General features: G+C 45.7%; 1 protein-coding gene across 4 annotated transcripts in view; it reads left to right on the top strand.

Moving 5' to 3' along the window:
* Positions 1-21,177, top strand: part of GGT1 (gamma-glutamyltransferase 1) — a 247,420-nt gene that overhangs the window by 104,523 nt on the left and 121,720 nt on the right. For 3 of the 4 annotated variants that reach the window (XM_082255909.1, XM_082255907.1, XM_082255910.1), the window contains exon 2: positions 20,918-21,097. In XM_082255909.1, coding sequence (XP_082112035.1) covers positions 20,922-21,097 — 176 coding nt within the window. In that variant the 5' untranslated portion in view covers positions 20,918-20,921. Of the gene's footprint in view, positions 1-20,687; positions 20,747-20,917; positions 21,098-21,177 lie in introns of those variants that run through there. The other variant, XM_082255908.1, reaches the window with a different exon arrangement.

Below are 21,177 nucleotides of genomic sequence, written 5' to 3'. Positions count from 1 at the left end.
TCCACTGCGGTACCGCATGGTATAGTGTCGGAACGGTTCGGTACGGTACGGTATAGGTTTGCTTTTCCTTTAAAGTAGTACTAAAGTTAAGTGGGTGGGATAACAACGGGGTGGGTGTGATTCTCTGACCAATCAGTGGCTAGTAGTGACTGCATGCAAAGGATTGTGGGATATGGTACCAGTTTGGTACCTGTTGGAACCACAATCGAGTAGGTACTGTTTTTTCAGAGCTGTACCGTACCGTACCGTTCGGTTCCAGGCAGTGGAAAAGCAAACCTATACCGTACCGTACCGAACCGTTCCGACCCTATACCATGCGGTACCGCAGTGGAAAAGCACAAAAGCGTGCCGAACTGGTACGGTTCTATGCAGTGGAAAAGCGCCAATAGTAGGGCAGCATTACATATTTTTAAAAGATAGTAATACAAACATCAATAACAAAACATGATATATAACAACTGCCATAATTGAATGAAAAATGCTAATTTTATTATGGCGGATTATAGGGCATCCATTAGCAGAGCCTGGAGGCAGGCACAGGGGCACCAGAGCTAGCCACTGCCTAGGGCAGCCTAAGAGTATAGAGATCCAAAAGGCAGGAAAGGCCACCAAATATTTATAGATTGATTCATTTTAGGCTAAGTGTATAAAAGGAGGCCTGCCTACTAATTTTGTAGGGCAGAAACAAAAGCTGAAGATACTAGTAGACTACGGAAAAATTATTATTAGATGATATGAAAGTCCCCAAAAACCTGAAATCAGAGAACAACAAAAGAAATAACAACCCCAGCCATAGGCATACATATAAAGTGCAAAACAATTATAGTACTAAAAAACCTCACATCAAATCTAACAGGATACTCACTCCAGTCAGTAACAAGGGACAAGAGATTAACCAGTAGCCAATAATGGTGTAAAATCTATATAAATAGTCCAGAGTCCATCAAATAACAATATTATAGATAAAGAAATATAATAAATGTCAGCAATGAGTAACTCTTAGGGTTGGGCTGACATTAAAAAGACCTAATCAAATGGGCTTACACAGATCTCCTCTAAACAGACAACATGTATACACCTCCATATAGCTCATATTACATATGAAACATGGCATATATATTATTATTTGTTTATGAACTGCCAATATAAATACTATTAATATTTATATTTACACCTTTAAGATTTATGATTGTGTCATTTCTAAATCACTTTAAAATCTTCTTAATTTGTAACATTTTTAATCTGAAAGTACTGCATATATTGCATAATTATTGCATTAGGATAGTGCTGTTTTAAAGAAGTGTTGTTGTATATATCAAGCCAGCTTTGATTTCCGGAAGGCCATTCAGTGCTCAGTGCATTTCCTAGCTTGAGAAAGGAGTGTGCATGCTCCACTACAGCACGGCGCATGCTCTGAAACGCGTTGCATTGCATTTTTGTCCAGCTGACATCATCCCACTCCAACGCTGCCCTCCATGCTGCTATTCACCGAGGCTACAAGAGACAATGCCCAAATTCCTCCTCCTCTTTTTAGAAGCACACACAGCCATCCATCAGGCATCTGCGCGGATCCACCCACCCCTTCATCTATGATGAGCTTGTTTTTATCTTTATTCTGTAAGTAGCCCCTTAGGGGAGTATGCTAAATGGACTGTAGTGTGTTTCTACAAAACTAAAATGCACTAAAAAATGCATAGGTGTGAACCAGGCCTTACACACACCTAAGCCTCGTACACATGATCAGATTATCGGACAAATTTTCTTTTGTTTTTTGTTTGTATGTGTTCTTTCATTTTTGAGCATGCCTAGTCTTGCTCTTACGATTTTTTTCGGACGAAAAGTGTACTAATAAATGAAAATCAGACGTCGTGTTGACGAACGATAAACATTATATAGCCTGCACATCCAGATTTAGTCGTCCGAAAATTCGTAATCAGCTGAAAGCACTATACTAACAATCCGAAAATTGGCAGATCATTCCTCGGACGAAATTTCACTTCTGATTTTCGTATTTTTTGTACGGGCCTTTAAACTGCAGTCTAAATTCTGGGCCTGGTTGTGATAACTAGCAAGATTGCCTAGATCACAACACTGGCTGAACAGAATTAAAAATCCCATAGCAAAGCAAACAGTTCACATAGATATATTGCAACCACCTATGTAGCATTTGGCTGGAAGTGATTGCAAAGTCTAGTTTTTTTTTTTAATAACAAACATGTTATACTTACCTGCTCTGTGCAGTTGGTTTTGCACAGAGTAGCCCGGCTCCTCTTCTCGGGGGTCCCTCTTCTGTGCTCCTAGCTCCTCCCTCCTGTTGAGTGCCCCCACAGCAAGCAGCTTGCTATGGGGGTAGCCGAGCCGAGTCACAGCTCCCTGTATCCATTCAGACACGGAGCTGCGACCCGGCCCCACCCCCTCTCTCTGCTGATTGGCTGAATGACTGATTGACAGCAGTGGGAGCCAATCGGACCACACTGCAGTCCCAGCCAATAAGGAGGGGAGTCCTGTAACATCGCTGGATAAAGATGGACTCAGGTAAGTATTAGGGGGGCTGCTGCACACAGAAGAATACATTAAGATAAAAAAAAACCCTTCTACCTTTACAATCCCTTTAATTTTTAAAAAGAAACCTTTACTGAGTGAAGAATGTGGGCTGCTTTAGCCCCATTTCAACACTTGTGTGACTTCTCCTGCGATTTGGGACTGCAAAGTCGCATGACAAATTGTACTCCCTGATTTCCAATGAGTACCGTTCATATCTGTACAACTTCAAGTCCCAATGACTTCAAAGTAGTCCCTGCACTACTTTGGTCTGACTGATGTGTTTTGATGTCCATAGACCTTAAGATTACACAGGTTGCTTCAAGTCCAGTCAAAATCGTGGTAAAATCCCTGTAAAATCGTGCGACTTTGAGGTCGCACAAGTGTTAAAGGGGCCTTAATGGGCATTTGAACCAGAAAAAAAAGCTTACAGCAAGAGAAGTAATAAGGCTGCAATTTTTTTTTTCTGGATCCGTGACCTAAAAGTGTTAAAGCTGCAGAATCAGCCTGAAAGCCAGCCAACTAGCATTTTTCAATAGATAACAGTAATGGCACTCTAAAACCTTGTACACACGCAACGATTATCGGCCAACCGATCGGCCGTCTTTTGTCCAGTGTTGTTGTGTTGGTTGAAATGTGCTCTAGACTGCACACGAATTTTCTCGGCCAACAAAAACCAACTTCAGAAGTGATGTCATGTGCTGGTTTACTTTCCGTGTGTTTTTTCTTCTCTGAGCATGCCCAGTCTTGTTCATCTGATTTTTGTCTGCCGAAATCTGTACTGACTGACGGAAAATCGGCCGTTCTGTTGACGGCCAACAAAAATTTTATAGCATGCACACCAGATTTTGTTCGGCCGAAAAGTCAGAGTCGGTTGTCGGAAGCATCATACTAACAAGCCGAAAATCGGCCGATCGGACGTTGGCCGAAAATTCACGGCCAACAATCGTTGTGTGTGTACGAGGATTAAGTGTGTCTTGTACAACATTGTTAGCGCAGGGGTCCTTTAAAGAAGACTTTAGGGAAAATCTGAAATATATATTCTATCTTTCCACCATTCTCTGCATATCAGCTAAAATATCAAATCTGCAGTGCATTAGTGACTGAAAATGATAGTAAAGTCATACTACTTGTACTAGAGCTGATGCAGGTGTTTAGACAGCATGCCAAGGCCAGGCAGGGTTCAGACTTGTATCAGCATTTACCAGGGTGTATGTCCCTTTAACAGGACGATCCCACCTATGTCTTACTATACAGCTGTGGCTGACCATCTCACTTGTGTACTATTTAGTAATTGATTGGAAGGTCGCCATCGGGAGAAGAGTTGGGACTGGACTTTTCTTGGGGAAAGGCTGTACTACCAAGTAATTGATTGGAAGGTCGCCATCGGGAGAAGAGTTGGGACTGGACTTTTCTTGGGGAAAGACTGTACTACTGAGTAATTGATTGGAAGGTCGCCATCGGAAGAAGAGTTGGGACTGGACTTTTCTTGGGGAAAGACTGTACTACTGAGTAATTGATTGGAAGGTCGCCATCGGGAGAAGAGTTGGGACTGGACTTTTCTTGGGGAAAGACTGTACTACCGAGTAATTGATTGGTGCGTCGTCATCGGGAGAAAAGTTGGGACTGGACTTTTTTTGGGGAAAGACTATACTACTGCACCATCATGTGAGTGGAAACATTTTCTGCCCTATTCTAGTACAAACTAGTCATTTTCTTTTCATTCAACCCAGCAGGGCTGGACGAAAAAAAAAAAAAAAACTGACTGCTCCGGAGGAGCCACTGTACTAACCATGCGACCATAGTCTCCCTTCAATGGCTGCAGTGCACACGGGCCAAAAGTTAACTGGTTTCTATTGAACCGATTGAAGCCGCTGGACGTTCAGCCCGTGTGTACTAGGTTTTAGGAGGAGGAGGAGTGAAGGGCTACTCCCTTAGGCTAGGTAACACTAGCCCATGCTCTGAAAAGCAATCCATTGTGGGTTGCTTTTCAGAGAGATACTAAGCAGTCATTGTCAGGTGTTCAGGAGACGACCCTGCTGCCTCCTGAATTATTATTATTTTTTTTTTTTTGCCAAACGGTTGCTTTTTTCATTGGTGCTCATGTGCCGCAAACATGAGCCAAGCATTTAAGTCGCCGTTGTGATGCAGCCCCATTGACTTAAATGGCCCTCTTTGAAAGGTGATGATATCTGTCAACCTAACATGCTGCATACATTTTCGCAGGCATGTGACCAGCTTTCTCCATTTGTATTTTAGTGCCGGTTCACACTAGTGGGAAGCCAGGCATCGCATGTGATTCGCACAGCATTGATGTGCAGATCGCATGCAATTTCAGCACCAAAATGGTGCAGGACCCTTTTTTTGGTCCGCACTCGAATAGGATCGCATGGGTGTTCACTAGGGTTGCCACCTCGTCCCTTTAATCCAGGACAAATATGAATTACACAGGTTCTGAGGCTGATATAATGCATATAAGGCACTAAGTGAGTTTAATTAGCACCTTAATCAGCCACAGACCTGTGTAATTAATGTGTGTCTTGGTTTAAAGGAATGAAGTGGTAACCCTAGTGTTCACACCTATGCGATTTGATTCCTGCACCATTTTACAGTTTGCACTGCGATCTGGGAACCAATCTGGGGGTGTCCAGTGCCATCTTAAGAGCATTAAAGGGCCCTGAGCAATGCAGTGCACTGGGGCCCTGCCTACACAATCACCCACGAGATTAAAAATGCAAATTATCGATAAGGCGATATTTATTGGTACAGCAGTGCCTGACTAATGACCGCTTCCAAGTTCAGCGGCTGGGTCCAGTGACCACACACACACGGAGGGGTTCAGACTCGACTGTCCTATGTGTGCCTGTTTCCATGGAGGCGGACAGGCATTCCTGCAGTTGTGGGCTCTCCCTCCATTGCCCAAGTGACTTGACAGCAGCGCAGGGCCTACAGGCGCTTGTCACCTGCTAAGTTCGGTGGCGGGATGCACACGGGAATCGGGACTAATGCTGGGCTGGGTCACTGGGCAGGTGGGGCCCCCCGGTCAAGTGGGGCCCCCGGGCAACTGCCCAGCATGCCCATTCGGTAAGATGGCCCTGGGGGTGTCATTAACTTTACGTTGACACCCCCAGAAATTTGCAGATCTCAGTGTAAACCACCGTGCCATTCTGGTGCAATGCATGGAACCGGCACTGATTCGCAGAGTTTCCCGCATCGCACCAGTGTAAACCATGACTTAAACTTTGTTGGTGGCAGGAGGACCGTGGCTCAGACATCTTATACAAGTTCACAAGCTTCAGCTTGTATAGGAGTAGCGATGGGCTCGGGTGTGTTTGGATTGAGCCCGTCAGGAAGCCGTCACTGCACACCATCAATCAAATAGCAGTGAGGCGTTTCCTGACCGGCAGCTGCACATATACATTCTGCCTATATTGGCGGTGTGCAGTACCGGCTTCCTGACAGTCCCGATCGGAACGTGCCCGAGCCCATCGCTATATAAGCAGTGCAAGCAGCAAGCTTTTACAATATATTTTTGGAGCTTTCAGCAAGCTCCAGTTTTCAAATGGCAATGTTAAACAGAGATCTTTAAGCCCCCGTTCACATTGGAGCGACTTATCATGCAACTTGACAGGTTAAATCGCATTCCAGGCATTCACACTGTTCAAGGAAGGATTACCACCTCATCCCTTTAAACCAGGACACATGAATTACACAGGTTCTGTGGCTGATTAAGGTGGTAATTAAACTCGCTTAGTGCCTTATGTGCATTATATCAGCCTCAGAACCTGTGTAATTCATATGGATTACAGGGATGAGGTGGCAACCCTTGTGCAACGCCAACTTTGCAGTGCCACATCGATTTGAAAAAGTACTACTGGCTATTTCGGGTGCGACTTGAATAGACATCTGTGCATAAAGCTGCACAGATGTCTTCAAAGTCACACTGATGTGCAGCTTTGAAATCATGTGATTTCAGATCAAGTCGCACGATTTCAAGGCTGCAGTCAGCTGGGGATCGAGCCGCCGATCCCCCGCTGAGCAGGAGGATGACAGCTGTGTCTCCGCGCTGTGTGCGGAGACACAGCTGTCAGTTCCCCATGCATCTCTATGGGGGACTGTTCCCATCCGATCCGCTGGACGGATGGAAAATAGGGTTTCCATCCGTCCAGATTTATCAGATCGGATGTCAGCGGACAAGTCTCCGCTGACATCCGATCCCCCATAGAGATGCATGGGGGGACCATTCAGATCCGCCAAAAAAACGGACAGGCGGATCTGAACGGTCCGCCTGTGTGAAAGGGGCCTTAGCTTTGCCCTCTGATGAGAATATTTGGCAGGCAGTGAGGAAGCATTGAATTGCCTCCTTACCACCTGCTTTAACCCCAGACTAGCAAGCCACAACTGCATGCAAGGCACATGGTTACTGGGAGGTTGCAGAGTGACTCTATTCACTTGAAAAGTGAAAGGGCATAGAATCCCTGCCACAGCCGTGAAGCAAAGCATCGTGACCACTGTACATGTTCACCCTTGGCCGCTCCCTCTGCAATTAAAGGGGAAGCGATTTGGGGCCAGTGAAAGTGCTGCTCAACCCCAGGGTTGTACTTTATCTAACCACAAGTTTAAAATGGCCCTTAAAGAGACAGCACTACTATTAAGATCAGTGTTTAATATTTCCAAACAGGAGCGGACGGGTGTTATAGGAGCTTTAATAAAGCTGCTTGAGGTTTGCCAAAAGCTGTTAAATAGCGAGATGAAACGTATGTAGCACTGTCCCCGAAGAGCCTGCTGATTAATGACTTGACGGGCTCCCCTGATTAGCAGCACACGGTTTCCTTGAGATATAGTTCGTTGATCCCTCCTTGCTCCTGATGACTCGTCACACAAATAAACAGTCTAGGGTAGGGTGACCAGATGTCCCCGGTTTCCAGGGACAGAGTCCGGAATGAGGACATTGTCCCCGGATTCAGGACTAGATTAACGTAGACAGGGCATCCCATGCTGGCTGAGAAACAACCTGGTGGCTCGGATGATTTCAATGCTGCTCCTGCTGCTGTTCAGTGGAGGAGAGGCAGAGCCAAAAAATTGACTGTGTATAGGGCTGAGACTGGGAGGTGAGCAGATGGGAGGTGGTCTGTTTGTACACAGGTGAGGGTAGTGAGGGAGCAGGGGTCAGAGCTGATGCAGCTGTGTGGAGAGTTAAGCCCCGTACACACGTAGCGATTGTCGGCCATAAAAATTCGGTCAACGTCCGATCGGCCGATTGTCGGCTTGTTAGTATGATGCTTCCGACAATCGACTGCGACTTTTCGGCCGAACAGAATCTGCTGTGCAGGCTTTAAAATTTTTGTTGGCCAACACCAGAACGGCCGATTGTTCCTCAGTCAGTACAGAATTTGGCCGACAAACAGCAGATGAGCAAGACTAGGCATGCTCAGAGAAGAAAAAACACACGGAAAGTTAACCATCACATGACATCACTTCTGCAGTCGGCTGTTGTTGGCCGACAAAATTTGTGTGCAGTCTTTAGCACTTTTCAACCGACAGGACAGCACCGGACAAAAGACGGCCGATCGTCCGGCCGACAATCGCTACGTGTGTACGGGGCTTTAGAGAGTTTAGCTGTTGTGGGGAAGGGCTAAGAGGTGGCTGCAGAGATAATCTGTGAGAGAGGGGTGCAGAGCTGAGCTATGGATGTGGAGGCAGAAGTGTCCTCTGTGCATAGCAAACCTTTGAACCCTGCCCAGCACTCTTGTGTATTATGCAGTCCTGTGCCCAGTGCTCTGTGTAGTATGTAGTCCTGTGCCCAGCGCTCTGTGTATTATGCAGTCCTGTCCCCAGCGCTCTGTGTATTATGCAGTCCTGTGCCCAGCGCTCTGTGTATTATGCAGTCCTGTGCCCAGCACTCTGTATTATGCAGTCCTGTGCCCAGCACTCTGTGTATTATGCAGTCCCGTGCCCAGCCCTCTGTGTATTATGCAGTCTTGTGCCCAGTGCTCTGTGTATTATGCAGTCCTGTGCCCAGCACTCTGTGTATTATACAGTCCTGTGCCCAGCGCTCTGTGCATTATGCAGTCCTGTGCCGTTTGCCAAAAAAAGAAAAATACGTCCCCGGATTTAATTTTGAAAATCTAGTCACCTTAGTCTAGGGGTGTTGGTTTTTTTATGTTTATTTGGAACTGGGATAGGAGAAGGGAATAGTGGGATACTCCAGTTTGAACTATTCACATTAGCTGAGGACTTCTTTCTTCAGGCCTTCTAGGTTGATTGTAAACAGCTAGGCTGCTTAATCCACACTGCCACAAGTGTAGAAAGGGTTAAGTCTCTTGCTCTTCACTACATCTTCAGGACACTCTCAGTAGCATCCCCTTTCAACCGCCACCTGTTCGCTGACTATCCTAGGAGCAGGGGTGGCCCCCCTCAGGTCAGGCCCCTTGACACATGTTTCTGTACTCACTGTACTGCAGAGACAGATCCTTCAGTGTCTCCCCTCTCAGTCAGCTCCTGTGGACCTCCGTATTCAGTTACTCACTGCTACTCCCCAGGCCCTTAGGACGACCCCCTGAGGCCGCATGGCACCTCTACAAAGGAGGAAGCAGCCATCGCATCAACCTTCCTCTGGGACTCCGCTATCCAGACGAAAGACCTCAAGCACATGTGCTCCTGGCTTTTATACAGTATCCCAATATGTACCGAGGCACTTTCCCTCTGCCAATTATCAGGACTGTATCAAAAGTCTATGCTCCCATTCATCAGGTTTCCTCCCACTGTCCAACATGCCTCCCTATTGGACCAGTGTGAAACACTCTCTAGACAGAATGAGTTGCATCCTGAGCACAATGAGCAGACATCACTAACAGATCCTGCTCTCTGGTAGGCAGAAAACAATATAGATTTACCTGCACTGCTTTCATACAAGCTGAATCCCATGTAAGCTAGGCCTAATGGCTTGTTTACACTGGCATTAGCCTTTGCTGTCCCCTTTGAAAAGCAACCCATAGTGGATAACTTTTCAGAGGTGGTTGACATGCAGCTGGGAGACGATATGTTGCCTCCTCACTGCCTGGTTTAAGCCTGAAAAGCCCACAGCACAGTGCTGCTGTTGCATGCGGTAGCAGGGCACTTGAATGGGTCATAATTGGTGGCAGTACTGCCTGCCAAATGGGACAAAAGTATAATTTTTCTCACAGCCATTAAGCAAAGCATTGCGACAGCTGTACAACTGTATTAAGCCAAGAAAGCCAAGACCATATAGCAAAATGTACTGCAAATGCAGTACTAAACGCATGCAAAACACATTCAAGTGCGCATCAAGCACTTAGTTGAAAATGCGCAGTTTTGTGGAGTTTCTGGTGTGAATGGGCCCTAAAAGTTTATCTGTTGGCTCCGTGGCAACTTTCAATTTCTACAGCATAATACACTTCTGACCAGACAATTAAGCAAGCGGAGTGGTAATTTGCGAGGTAGCAGCAAATTTCGCAGCACACAGTTACTGTCACTCATGAGACACAGAGAGAAAACAAGACCACTTAAACATGACATTTCCTTATAAAATCACTCTTATGGCAACTAAATAGCAGGGTAGCAACAAAGGTTAACACAATTTCTCTTTCCTTCATTGACGGACACAGCTCCTGATATTCATAACCATTGCCCCCAACAGGAGTAGAACAGTAGGCAGAAAAAGAATCTGGCTACGCCTATGGGCAGTCCCAGGGGGTATACTCCCTCTCCCTGTTATAGGTACTTTTTCTGCCTAGTCAGGAGTAAGGACCGAATTCCTTGCTTGAATCTCTGGTCCTGGCAAATTTTTTCTTTTTTGATATACATTTGTTCTCCGGAATTTTTCCTGTGAAATCTACAATCAACTGCCAGACTGGGCAATGGGCTGGATAATCTAGATACAGTGGTCAGCCCAGTCTGGCCAGCGAGCGCACGCAGACCTCAGCTCCGCGCTAGGTCGGCCACGACATAGCCCCACTGGACGGGGGCTGGCCTGCGAGTTAAATGCCTTGCGAGGTCGCATACGACTGGGTCTCGTCCCGAGTCGCAGCGTTCCTCCTGCCTGACAGCCCCCCCATTTCGATGGAGAGATATTCTGTCTGGAGAAGTGCCCACCCAGTTCCTGGTATGGTGAGTAGCTGTCCCCCCTCTCCCCCTGGAGGGTTTTGGGGTGGACGTGGGCCCTCCTTGGAATAGTCGGACCCCCCTGTTCCTGTCCATCCTGTTAGGAACCCCCCTTTCATCTGTACCCCATCCTACCCCCCCCTCCACTTTTTCTGGGGCTGTTTAGGTGGTCTGGTCCACCTCTTGGGGGGTGGGGACAGGGCGCTATACTAGATATGGGGACTGGGGGGGTGCGCCACCCGCGACCGGATGATCGACTCTGCAGGGGGGGGGGTTGTACCTGGTGGGGGCTCCTGCCAGGGCCCCATGTCCTGCCTGGGTCTGTCCTTGAGGCCTAGGGTTCCTTCCTGGGTCCCTGGAAGCCTCGTAGACAATTTGTTGTAGTCTGTGTGTTTCTATGCACGACGGCCATGTTTGTGTAGTCCAGTGGCCATTTTGCAGTGGTTTGCCATTGAAAATAGTGACAGTGGAACCCTGTGGCGCGGCAATTTCGGAGGTGAGAGCCCCTCCTCATCCCCTGGTGCTGGATCTTTTTACTTCCTGATCACCGCATGTGCAACACAGATTATCCTGGTGGCTGCAGGTGCCTGTTTCTGCTGTGTGGTGAGTCTGGTGGGGTTCTCTCCCTCTCTGCTGAGGATTGCTTGGTGCTTTGTGCCTGGTGAACATGTGGTGCTGCCAGCACAGTGGGGGTTGTCCCTTGCAGTCTTTTACACCTTTTTTGTGGGGTCCCTCTGGTGACTCATTGAGTCTTCGGAGCACATCTCACCTCCTAATCCCCTCTCTGAGGCTGTGGGACCCTCCCGGTCCCAACCATCCATCACTGCACTGACGGCGGTCCTGGAGTCCTTTGTGTCCCAGGTGGAGGTGGCATTCGGGTGACAGCTAGCAAAAGCGCCTCCCGCCTTCCTTTGCCTCCATCTGTCTCATCAGATCCTGAATCTGATTCGGCCGCTGCGGACGTGGGTCACCCTGCTGGGTCTGCAACCACAAGCCCGGAATCCTCTGATTGTAAGGATGATTCCTCCACATCTGCAACCGCGCACGAAAAGTCACTGGTGGATGCACTGATTGTATCGGTGTGTGTGAGACTTTAAAGATGGAGGATGCAGCTGCGACGGAGGCGCAGGTTCCCTTTAGCACTCACAAGCCATCCAGAGTGGCAAAGGTGTTTCCTTTCCCTACCTATTTTGACTAAACTGTCGCTAAAGACTGGGGATGACCAAAGCGTCACCTTGGGGTTCCTAAACGATTTTCTAGGCATTACCCCTATGAGGAGTCCCTTATTAGGAAGTGGACTGTTCTACCGGTGGTGGACACTCCGGTTTCAAGATTGAATAAGGCAACCATGATTCTGGTTGAAGAGTCCCCGACCTTTAACAATCCGGCTGACAGGAAGGCAGAGGCTGTGGCCTGCAATATGTACACTCTGTCTGGTTTGGCCCTGAGGCTGGTATTCTCCATTGCCCTGGTGTCGCAAACTCTGACAAAGTGGGTTAGGCTTTTACACCATGACCTGGAGGGTGAACAGCTCCCCCTTGCCTTTGCTGAGCTGGTGGACCAGCTGGTCCAGGGGCTGCAGTTTATCTATGATGCCTCTTTGGATGCAGCTCCCCTAGTGGCTTTGCTCTCTGTCTGGGTCAAATGCTGGTCTACGGACCAGACTTCTAAAAAGGCCTTGACTGATCCAGGGCCTGATGGCGTCTACCTTTGAGGCGGTTCCGTTTGCACATATCAATACGAGGTCCCTGCAAAGGGAGATTCTAGCCAAATGGGACAATCAGATCTTGCTGAGTCGGGGAACGAAGGAGTCCCTGATATGGTGACTTCATTCTCCGGCACTTTTTGTCTGGGAAAATTCTTCCTCCCCTTGTATTGGACAGTGGTCACCACGGATGCCAGCCTGTCCGGCTGGGGAGGCGTCCTCGTCAAACATTCTGCTCAGGGGATCTGGAAGAGTCCAGATTGCCGATCAATGTCTTGGAACTCTGAGTGATCAGACTGTGCCTGGACCATTGGACGGATCATCTTCAGGGATACCCAGTGCGCATTCAATCAGACAGGGGGGCAGAAGAAGTGTCCTGGCGGCTCTGGAGGTAGCCGGCATTCTAAGGTGGGCAGAACGGTTTGCTACAGCCCTCTACGACGTACACATTCCCGGTCTGGAAAGCTGTCAGGAATATTTTCTCAGTCAGCAGGCATTGGACCAAGGGGAGTGGTCCCTTTATCCAGACATGTTTCATCAGTTGCATCTCGGAAGGGGCATTGCGGATGTCACAGACATGCTGGTTGCCCCGTGGGGTCAGTATCGTCTGATTAACGCCTTCTGCCAAGACTTCTACGCATGATCAATTCAGAAGGGATTCCGGTCATCTTAGTGGCTCAGGACTGGCCTCGCCGGGCTTAGTATGGCGATCCAGTGCAGCTGATTGCTGACGTTCCTTGGAAGCTTCCTCTCGGGGAGGATCTGCTGTCCCAAGGACCAATCTTCATTCCTGCTTTACAGTCTCTGGCTTTGACGGCTTGGCTTTTGAACGCCAGGTGCTGAAGGATAGAGGTTTATCTGAGTCTGTAATTCTTAAACTGTTAAAAGCTAGGAAAACTATTTCTATGTATATCTACCATCGTAGGTGGAAGATGTACATTGTGTGGTGTGAGTCTCTTGAGGTTCATCCTGGCTCCTTCTCGGTGGTTCGAATCTTGACCTTCATTCAACAGTTCAATTTTGAACAGAAATTGGCCTTGAGTACCATCAAGGGCCAGGTGTTGGCTTTGGCCTCCTCTTTTAATGACCCTTGGCCACACACTCCCTGGTGCATACCTTTCTTCAGGGTATCGGACATTTGGTTCCTCCAGTGTGGTCTCCGTTGCCGCCTTGGGACCTCAATTTGGTGCTTTCAGTCCTCCAGAAGCCTCCTTTTGAAAACCTTCGGGAGATTCCCTTGCTTACGCTGTCTCAGAAGGTGGCTTTTTTGGTAGCTATTACCTCTGTGCGCAGGGTCTCGGAACTGGTGGCATTATCCTGTCATTCACCTTACCTGGTGATTCACAGAGATGTGGTTCTTTTCCCCTGTCCGTCCTTCCTCCCAAAGGTCGTCTCTGATTTTCATTTGCATGAAACCATTGTGGCATTGTGGGTCCCAGGCCTAAACATCCAAAGGAAATTGCCTTGCATGCCTTGGATGTGGTCTGGGCAATTAGGGTGTGCCTGGTAGCTACAGAGTCTTTCAGGAAGTCAGACTCACTATTTGTGCTCACGGATGGGCCTCAGAAAGGGTTGTCTGATTCCTCTGCGACCATTTCCAGATGGATCAGACAGACAGTGATTCAGGTCTATTCCATCAAAGGTCAGGTTTCTCCTTTTCCTGTTAAGGTGCACTCTACTTGGGCGCTTAGTGCCTCCTGGGACTTCTGTCATCAGGCGTCAGTGAGGAGAGGTTTGCAAGGCGGCCATCTGGTCGTCGGTGCACACTTTCACAGTTTTATAAAGTAGATGTGTTGGCATCTGCGGATGTTTCCTTTGGCCACAAGGTTTTGCAGACTGCTATTTAGAGGACCTGATCCTTTTCGAGGGTGTATTATGGTTTTTTTCAGGTGGGCTCGCTCCAGTTGTTTTGGTTGAGCTCCTGTTGCCTGGTTGGCTACTGTTTAGCCTTGGGAATTTTTCTGCTGTTCCCACCCCGCGTGTTTAACCCTGCTTTGGGACGTCCCAATGGTTACGAAGACCAGGAGCTGTGTCCATCAATGAACAAAAGAGAAAATGGGATTTTTGACTTGCCATAAAATGCATTTCTCTGATGTGCATTGATGGACACAGCACCCACCCCTCTGTGGAGTTGTAATTCTTCTGACACTGCTAGTAACTAAACTGAGTACCTATAGCAGGGGGAGAAAGTATACCCCCTAGGACTGCCCAAAGGCGTAACCAGATTATTTTTCTGCCTACTCCTGTAGGGGGCAGTATACCCCAATGATTATGAAGAACACGAGTTGTGCCTGTCAATGAACATCAGAGAAATGAATTTTATGCTAAGTCAAAAATCCCATTTTCTTATCTCACTTATTCAGCCAACACGGTTGGGGTGTTTTCCTCCTGAAAAACACAAACTAAGCGAACTTTTTAATTCAGAGCAAGGTACAGTTAAACATAAGTCATTTAGACACAAGCTAACATATAGTAACAGACCTACCTGCGCTTCTTCATTTAGTTTTGAAATGCGTCATCATCAGCCAATGCCAGATCTCCATTCCCATCGGTGAGAGAAAAACCTCCAGACTTAATGTAGTGAGAAAAGACTCCACTTTTTATGCACTTTAGCCATCATAAGTTTCATGAATATTATTTTCATATTACACAAATTACATAATAATGGTATGTGTGTCGTCCAGCCATGGCCACAATAGAGTGGGAAGGGGCTCCCAGAATCCTTAATTCAGCCCATACCTCTGGGTTTAACCACTTAAGCCCCGGAGGATTTGGCTGCTAAACGACCAGGGGGTATTTTGCGATTCGGCACTGCGTGACTTTAACGGACAATTGCGCGGTCGTGCGACGCTGTACCTAAACGAATTTGACATTCTTTTTTTCCCACAAACAGAGCTTTATTTTGGTGGTATTTGATCACCTGTGCGCTTTTTACTTTTTGCGCTATAAACAAAAAAAGAGCGTAAATTTTGCAAAAATAACAATATTTTTCACATTTTTTTTATATGAAATTCCCCCCCAAAAAAATGTAAAAATCAAAATTTTTTAACATTTTCGGCCAATTTGTTTTATCCTACCTATGTTTGGTAAAAAAAATCGCAAAAAGCGTATTTTTATTGGTTTGCGCAAAAGTTATCGCGTTTACTAACAAAGGGAAAGATTTTTGTCATTTTTGTTGTTTTTTTTTTTTAACGCGTAATGGCGGCGATCTGTGATTTTTTTTTTGCGGTACTGCGACATTGCGGCGGACAGATCGGACCCTTGACTGACATTTTTGACACTTTTGGGGTTACCAGTGACATTTCTACAGTAATCAGTGCTATATATATGCACTGTTACTGTAAAAATACACTGGTAGTGAAGGGGTTAACTTTATTTGGAAGGGAGGGGCTGTGTGTGTCCCTAGGGGCGTGCTTTCTACTGTGATTGGCTGTGGCTTGAGCTGTAAGGACACTGATCAACGGATCTACATAGTAGATCCGTGTGATCAGTGTTTTTACACCGAGGAGAATGACAGGTGGCTTGTTTACACAAGCCGCCTGACTTTTTCCCTCTCCCCCGACGATCGCCGAGTGACCGGCGGACATCGGGTCCGCCAGTCACACGCGCGGGGGAGTCCGTGACCGCGCGGGAGCGGGAGCGCGCCTCCGCGGGCGCGCGCTCGCTCCCCAGACCCTCCCAGGCTAGTGACGTTAATTAACGTCACTCTGCCTGGCCGGGGCTGACCGCCGCAGTAAATCTACTTGCGGCGGTCGGGAAGTACTGAACGTCCACACATGCTGCACCTGTCAGTCAAGTTTTTGAAACTGCCCATGCATTATATTTCAGTGGATAAAACTGCGTGTGGACAGTTTAGGATTAGGTTTAGTAACGGTTTATTAATAACTCTAGATAATTTTTTACATGTTATGAAGCATAAAAAAATGTCTCCTGGTATGTTATTATTATATACAGACCATTAATAACATTTGATGTTAAATGGAGGGAATGCATACACTTATCACCACTTTATTAGGTACACCTGTTCAATTGCTTGGTAACACAAATTGCTACTCAGCCAATCACATGGCAGCAACTCAATGCATTTAGGCATCTAGACGTGGTGAACACAACTTGCTGAAGTTCAAACCCAGCATCAAAATGGGGAAGAAAGGTTATTTAAGTGACTTTGAACGTGTCATAGTTGTTGATGCCAGACTGGCTGATCTTGAGTATTTCAAAAACTGCAAATCTACTGAAATTGGTTTAAAAAAGAGAAAATATCCAGTGAGCTTCAGTTGTGTGGGTGAAAATGCCTTTTTTGATGTCAGAGGTCCGAGGAGAATAGGCACATTGGTTTGAGATGATATAAAGGCAACAGAAACTCAAATAACCACTCGTTAATACTAAGGTATGCAGAATACCATCTCTGAACGTACAACACAGAAGACCACACCAGGTGCCAATCCTGTCAGCTAAGAACAGGAAACTGATGCTACAACTTACACAGACTCACATAAATTCAAAATCGAAGATTTGAAAAACGTTGCCTGGTTTGATGAGTCTTGATTTCAGCTGCGACATTTAGATGGTAGGGTCAGAATTTGGCGTAAACAACATGAAAGTATAGATCCATCCTGCCTGGGAGATTGACATCATGGATGTGCAACCGACAAATCTGCAGCAACTGCGTGATGCTATCATGTCAATAGGACCAAAATCTCTAAAGAATATTTCCAACACCTTGTTGAATCTTTGCCATGAAGAATTAAGACAGTTCTGAAAGCAATAGGGTCCAGCCCAGTACTTGGAAGGTGTACCTAAATAAAGTGGCCGCTGAGTGTATATTCTTCACTATACAATGTCTCACATTCCAGTAAAGGGAGTACCTGTTGATGGAAGAGAACCCCACACCCTCCAACTTGACCCACTGCAGTAGGTACACATTTATCTCTCTACTTGTTAGAGATAGCTGATGGTTGAGCTCTAATGTGTATCAAATCCTCTTCCTGAGATAGTAGAGTCTGGTGTTCCTGTTACTACTCCCCCAGTTCCCCATTCTCCCGTGTACTGAAAAAAACATTGTGGCATCATAAGAAGTGTTTCAAAATGTACAAATTCTCTACTAAGCCTGCAAGCACCAGCCAGGCATTTTTTAAAGCTGACCTTCAGTCATTTTTTCATCTATTAAATCTTCTACCCTTGTTGTTTTAACTTGGGACAGTAAAACATTTTTTTTCTGCCAGTAAATACCTTACACAGCCCACTTCCTTTTTCTTGTCTGGTAATTAGCCTAGGCTAATGACATCATGCACAGCTCTCTTTCTTACTCCCAGCAAGGGAGGAGGGGTGAGTCATAGGAGAGTCAATTAGACCTGCAGAGCTGGGGGGGCTGGATGAGAGCGGAAATAACAGGAGACTGCAGAGATCCATGAGTATTCAAGAAAGGAGACATGTGCAGGCAAGCAGTGGTGTGAGTGTGTCTGTCTGTATATATGTGTATGTGCCTCTGTGTAAATCCAGGAAGTGAACAGGCAGCAGCTTCAACTGCCCACGGTTAAAATGGTTGCAGCCAGACTTAGTGGAGGGAGATTTCTGCAACATACAGTCAGGTCCATAAATATTGGGACATCGACACAATTCTAATCTTTTTGGCTATATACACCACAACAATGGATTTGAAATGAAACAAACAAGATGTGCTTTAACTGCAGACTTTCAGCTTTAATATGAGGGTATTTACATCCAAATCAGGTGAACGGTGTAGGAATTACAACAGTTTGTATATGTGCCTCCCACTTTTTAAGGGACCAAAAGTAATGGGACAGATTAACAATCATAAATTAATCTAACTTTTTAATTCTTGGTTGCAAATCCTTTGTAGTCAATTACAGCCTGAAGTCTGGAATGCATAGACATCACCAGACGCTGGGTTTCATCCCTTGTGATGCTCTGCCAGGCCTCTACTGCAACTGTCTTCAGTTCCTGCTTGTTCTTGGGGCATTTTCCCTTCAGTTTTGTCTTCAGCAAGTGAAATGCATGCTCAATCGGATTCAGGTCAGGTGATTGACTTAGCCATTGCATAACATTACACTTCTTACCCTTAAAAAACTCTTTGGTTGCTTTTGCAGTATGCTTCGGGTCATTGTCCATCTGCACTGTGAAGAGCCGTCCAATGAGTTCTGAAGCATTTGGCTGAATATGAGCAGATAATATTGCCCGAAACACTTCAGAATTCATCCTGCTGCTTTTATCAGCAGTCACATCATCAATAAATACAATAGGTGGTATGCTTTGGATAATGAGCAGTTCCTTTCCTTCTCCATACTCTTCTCTTCCCATCACTCTGGTACAAGTTGATCTTGGTCTCATCTGTCCATAGGATGTTGTTCCAGAACTGTGAAGGCTTTTTTAGATGTTGTTTGGCAAACTCTAATCTGGCCTTCCTGTTTTTGAGGCTCATCAATGGTTTACATCTTCTGGTGAACCCTCTGTATTCACTCTGGTGAAGTCTTCTCTTCATTGTTGACTTTGACACACATACACCTACCTCCTGGAGAGTGTTCTTGATCTGGCCAACTGTTGTGAAGGGTGTTTTCTTCACCGGGGAAAGAATTCTTTGGTCATCCACCACAGTGGTTTTCCGTGGTCTTCCGGGTCTTTTGGTGTTGCTGAGCTCACCGGTGCATTCTTTCTTTTTAAGGATGTTCCAAACATTTGATTTGGCCACACCTAATGTTTTTGTTATCTCTCTGATGGGTTTGTTTTGTTTTTTCAGCCTAATGATGGCTTGCTTCACTGATAGTGACAGCTCTTTGGATCTCATATTGAGAGTTGACAGCCACAGATTCCAAATGCAAATAGCACACTGGAAATTAACCCTTGACATTTTATCTGCTCCTTGTAAATGCAATAATGAGGGAATAACACACACCTGGCCATGGAACAGCTGAGCAGCTAATTGTCCCATTACTTTTGGTCACTTAAAAAGTGTGAGGCACATATACAAACTGTTGTAATTCCTAAACCGTTCACCTGATTTGGATGTAAATACCCTCAAATTAAAGCTGAAAGTCTATAGTTAAAGCACATATTGTTTGTTTAATTTCAAATCCATTATAGAGCCAAAAAAATTAGAATTGTGTCAATGTCCCAATATTTATGGACCTGACTGTATTTGACAAGTACAGAATCACAGAATATATAAAATAAAATGCAAAGGGGTTGGAGGGAAGCTTCAGAGTGGCAAAATGATTTTATTATAAATTATGTGAGCAGACTGCAGTTTCTCTTTAAATGCTGACTTGTGCATTATTATTTTCCCTGTGCTTCTGATAGGCTGTCTTGTGCACAACAGGCAGGTGTCCAGTGAGATTGAGTGGGGAATCTCTGTCCTCAGTTTCTTTCTCTGTCTCAAAAATGAGACATTAGGGGTCTGTTTAAACCCTTGATATTTCACCAAAGCCCCATAATGGGGCTCCTAAAAATTAAAAAATAATAATAATGTAAAAAAAATAATAAAGTAAAAAGACTTCTGACACCATCCACTGGGCTATTGACACTAATCTGTGCTCTACTGACACCGTCCACTGCTCTGCTGATACACATGCATGTATGTTTGTGTTTTGGGGTGCACACCTTAATGCAATAGGCTGCACACACCAATGGCAAACAGTAGTATTGAGTCATAGAGCATATTGCATCACTATGAGGAGAGTTAATGCATTAATAGCTCTATGCTGTGAGGATAACCAGCTGCCTAATATGGCTGCTAGCATTGTAATTTACTTTTACCCACAGGTTCAGTATAAATGTCAGCATAACATAGTTGTACAGAGTTGTCTGTGTGTACCTGTTGTCCGTGTTGTGCTTAAATTAATGATAGCTTTACTTGAAAATGCTGCAATCTATATTAAAAGAAGTAGGCCCAAGGCCTTAAATAGTGACATCTACAGATATATGCCATCCTTGTCTGAGATGACGGATCTGTAATATCATCTGATATGTTTAAATACCAAAGTGACATTTCATATGCCTTTTCTTTGGTGAAAAGTGCTTTACTGAACTGCATGCAAGATTTTTTTCCCCACTATTGTGTGGTTAATTGTGTTTGTTTCTCCAGATGAAAATCAGAAAGATGTATAGTCTTTTGTTGAAGGGAACATTTTGCTATTTAATAACCAACGAGAAGGACCAAAGATAAACTGCTTCCAAATCAGGCCTCTTTTAAAATGGATTTTTGTGCCCTGTTTGACGGCATCGCTGGCACCCTCTGAGTCAGGGGATGGCCAGGAAACCGCTGCCAGCTTCAAGTAGTGTCAAGTAGAGACTGTCTGTTCATGCTGCAAGAACACAGCTCAGGCCCAGTGTCTCTGCACCTCTCCTGCTTTATTAATGGTAACATGAGCACAAAGGGAGAGTTTAATGGAATAAACCTATAGATCCAGGGTGTGAGAGAATAACAGCTATCTGCATAGAGTAAAGCATCATCATAACTGTTATTACAATTAAATTCAAAGAGGGATGATATGAATTTTCAATACTACTTTTGTATTCCTCCATTCACAGCGCCATGCGGAGTCGCCATCTTATAATAGGATTTCTGTTCATTGTACTGGTTGCACTTGCTTTGTTCTTGGGATTGTTTTTTGGACTGCGTTCGAAACCCAAGGAGACTACCCAGAGCGCACAGATCTATGAAAAGGCAGCTGTAGCTACAGATGCCGGAAAATGTTCTGAGATTGGAAGGTGAGTTTAAGGTATCTATCTATCTATCTATCTATCTATCTATCTATCTATCTATCTATCTATCTATCTATCTATCTATC

This window comes from Pelophylax lessonae, assembly GCF_965119305.1.
Source record: "Pelophylax lessonae genome assembly, chromosome: 1".
Lineage (NCBI taxonomy): Eukaryota > Metazoa > Chordata > Amphibia > Anura > Ranidae > Pelophylax > Pelophylax lessonae.
This window is presented reverse-complemented; position numbering and strand designations above follow the sequence as displayed.